General features: G+C 36.4%; 1 protein-coding gene across 1 annotated transcript; it reads right to left on the bottom strand.

Annotated features, from left to right (window-relative positions):
- Positions 1 to 1,095: 1,095 nt before the first annotated feature.
- LOC126818481 (zinc finger protein 239-like) lies at positions 1,096 to 3,551 on the bottom strand. The gene is made up of 2 exons (XM_050545933.1): positions 3,478 to 3,551; positions 1,096 to 2,257 (listed from the first exon to the last, which is right to left on the bottom strand). Exons 1-2 carry the CDS (start codon positions 3,478 to 3,480, stop codon positions 1,181 to 1,183), a joined length of 1,080 nt encoding a protein of 359 aa, XP_050401890.1. The 5' UTR covers positions 3,481 to 3,551; the 3' UTR covers positions 1,096 to 1,180.
- Positions 3,552 to 3,796: the final 245 nt, after the last annotated feature.

Raw genomic sequence — 3,796 nt, 5'->3', positions numbered from 1 at the left:
ATTTCAATGTGGAATTCTTCACAGAATAGTTAATTTCAGTCCCTATACAAATTACCCAGATGAAAACAATTATAATGGTTGATTTAGTTTGAGCAGCCATTTTGAACAGAACTGTCAAAGTTTGCGGGGAAAGAAGTTTAAGGTTCGTTTCGCGCATGCACAGTAATCCGCACTGAAACCATGCTCAGACCCAAAAGCGTTTACACTAAGAAAATTTAACCGTGCTGTGTCTGAGACCACCTCATTTCAGTGGGCCAGATTGGCACGGTACTCAGTACAGCATGCTTATCTTTGACCCGTTTACACTACAAAAAAATTAACGAGAAAGCGGTGAAGTCATCATCGTTCTCGGAAGATGTGACACACTTCCAGAATCTGCATTTGTGACAGAACACGATGGTCCTGAAAATTGAATAGAGCAAAAAGTGTCGATTCATTTTATCATTTTGCTTTTATTCGACCAGTCAAACAAAGGCTGGTATATTTGAAAGGGATGTGTTTTGGAATAATTATGAAAAAGATTGTCTACAATAGAATTAAACTACCACGGAGGGTCCAAGACGTTCTTACGAGCGAGTTCTTCTACTGTCGTGGAGGAAGCCCACGAGAACTGATGATGTACCATGCAAAAAGAGAATGACCTATTTCTCGGAACTCATTTAAACATCACATTTATAAGGTCTTTTACGGGTATGAGTTCTTATGCGTCTTCGGAGACAAGTGGGAGGTTGGATGGTCGAATGGTTAGCATGTGTGTGCTGTATCATAAAGTCTGTCATTGAGTCAACTGGCGTGGTTTCAAATCCCCGGTTGTACGTGACAAGGAGTAGGGTTGCCTGTCCAACCTCGTGGGTTTTCTCTGGGTCCTCCGGTTTCCTCCCACTGCTAATGACCCCTACGTGCAAGCGAATTATTGAAATAAAATTAAACCATACGTTAGTCTCGAAATGACTTAGTTTGTGTCGAATGGACATTAAACCCCATTTCTCTCTCTCTCTCTCTATAAGGTTTTTTTCTCCAGTCTGAATTTGCATGTGTTCTCAAATGTTGTTGCAGATTACTAGTATCAGTAAATGATTTACCACAAACATCACATTTAAAAGGTTTTCCACCAGTATGAATTCTCGCGTGTCCTTGTAAGTTATAAGCTCTAGGAAATGATTTACTACAAACATCACATTTATAAGTTTTTTTCACCTGTATGTGTCCTGACATGTTGTTGTAGATTACTACTTGCAGTAAATGATTTACCACAAACATCACACTTAAAAGGTTTTTCACCTGTATGAATTCTCAGGTGTATTTGTAGATTACTTCTTTGATTAAATGATTTACTACAAACATCACACTTATAAGGTCTTTCACCTGTATGCGTTCTCATGTGTCTCTGTTGATTAGTACTAAAGGTGAAGGATTGACTACAAACACCACATTTAAATGGCTTCTCACCTGTATGTATTCTCATGTGTCCTTGTAAATTATAAGCTCTAGAAAATGATTTACTACACATACCACATGTATAGGGTCTTTCTTCCGTATGTGTTGTCATGTGCGAGTGTAGATAAGCATTACTACTAAATGATTCACTACAAACATCACATTTATTATAAGGTTTATCTCCAATATGTATTCTCATGTGTTGCTGTAGACTAATATACTCACTAAATGATTTACTACAAACATCACATTTATAAGGTGTTTCACGTGTATGGGTTCTCATGTGTGACTGTAGATGACCATTCTGGCTAAATGATTTACTACAAACATCACATTCAATAGGTTTTTTACCAGTGTGAATTCTCATGTGTTTCTGTTGATTACCACTACTGGTAAATGATTTACCACAAACATCACATCTATAAGGTTTTTCACCAGTATGAACTCTCATGTGTCTCTTAAGATCACCATTTAAAGTAAATGATTTACTACAAACATCACACTGGTAAGGTCGTTCTCCCGTTTGCCCTTGACTAACATGTATATCACAGTGTTTTTCTAAATCAATGTCAGATTTAAATTCTTCATCACACAAATTACACTGATAAACAGTTTCAATATCATCAGTTTTCTCTTCTTTAACATGACAATATTCATCTACATCATCAGTTTTATCTTCTTTAACATGACAATATTCATCTACATCATCAGTTTTCTCTTTTTTAATATGTATTTTATTGTGTTGTTCTAAATCATCAAGTTGTTGAAAAATCTCATCACACACAACACACTGGTGAAATGTTTTAACATCATTAGTTTCCTGTAATATATAAAAGTTATAACATCATTAGTTTCCTGTAATATATAAAAGTTATAACATAATTAGTTTTCTGTAATATATAAAAGTTATAACATCATTAGTTTCCTGTAATATATAAAAGTTATAACATCATTAGTATCCTGTAATATATAAAAATTATAACATCATATAACCAAATTTGTATTTAGTAATATTTACAGTGTCCCTTTAAGTGATTAGTAGGCCTACATGTGACAGTGTGTGGTCATTGGTCATGTGATCATACTTTCCCGGAAACAAGAGAAAATGTGGTACTTTCTTGTCAAATCAGGGGAGAAAGAGAGAGAGAAATGGGGTTTAACGTCCACTCGGCACAAACTAGGTCATTTCGGGACTAACATATTTCAATAATTTGCTTGCGCGTAGGGGTCTTTAGCAGTGGGAGGAACCGGAGGACCCAGAGAAAACCCACGAGGTTGGACATTCGGCCACCCCTCCACCCAATCAGGGGAGAAAGAAGGGATACATGGACCTATAAATATTTTATGTAAAAGTTGATGAAATATCATATTAATGTAATGTGTGCTAAACGGCTTGGCAGACGCCATTGAAATCTAAATATTGGGTAATGCACAAATTTACGTAACTCGACCATACAAGACTAAAAAAAATTTAAGTAAACTAGGGGAAAAAAAATTGGAATCTTTGAATCTTCAGTCATTTATTGCTTTGCCTTGCCCAATTACAATCGGATTTTTTCGAACTACTTCGATAGTAACAGTAATACTCGCCATTATTTTGTTTGTAAAGTTCTGCTACAGTAAATGGTCTGTTGTCTGGTAAGCTGTTCTTTGGTGAGATTCAAAACCTGCCTCAACAAATAACGGAATGTAACGAAGAGATTCAAAACCTCAACACGTGCACGTGCTAACCATTCGACCATCCAACCCCCCAGATTGTGTTGGATTTAGTTTCTCAAAAGGTGTTTCAGAGTAATTAATTTGTCTGCTCCCTCACCTTTCCAATTTCGTGGGGTTTCTCCGGGTCCTCTGGTTTCCTCCCACTGCTAAAGACCCCTATATGCGCAAGCGAATTATTGAAATAAAATTAAACCATATATGTTTGTCCCGAAATGACCTAGTTTGTGTCGAGTGGACGTTAAAACCCATTTCTCTCTCTTGTCTGCTCCCGTGACATTGACGGCATCTTGCTTCGGTAGTAGGCTTAGTAAAACTACTCACCATTATTTTGTTTGTAAATTTCTGCTACAGTAAACGGTCGGTTGCCTGGTAAACTGTCCTTTGTCAGGTTCAATATCTGCTTAATATAAGGGAAAATAACAGACGAAAACGTGTCATTTCCGGTAAAGTACGGTATGGGTTGTATAATGAATATAGCCCTGGATCTATCCAACGCGAACAACTCATCACCTTAGATCCCTTAAAGCTTTAAAGCTATATTACCATTACTACTTTAAAGCGATGTTACCATAGACACTTTACAGCTATTTTACCATAGCTACTTTAAAGCGATAATTTCATATTTTTAAGTTATATTTTT

Source organism: Patella vulgata, chromosome 1, assembly GCF_932274485.2.
Source record: "Patella vulgata chromosome 1, xgPatVulg1.2, whole genome shotgun sequence".
Taxonomy (NCBI): Eukaryota; Metazoa; Mollusca; class Gastropoda; family Patellidae; genus Patella; species Patella vulgata.
The sequence above is the reverse complement of the archived record's forward strand: the minus strand, read 5'-3'. Positions and strand labels throughout refer to the sequence as shown.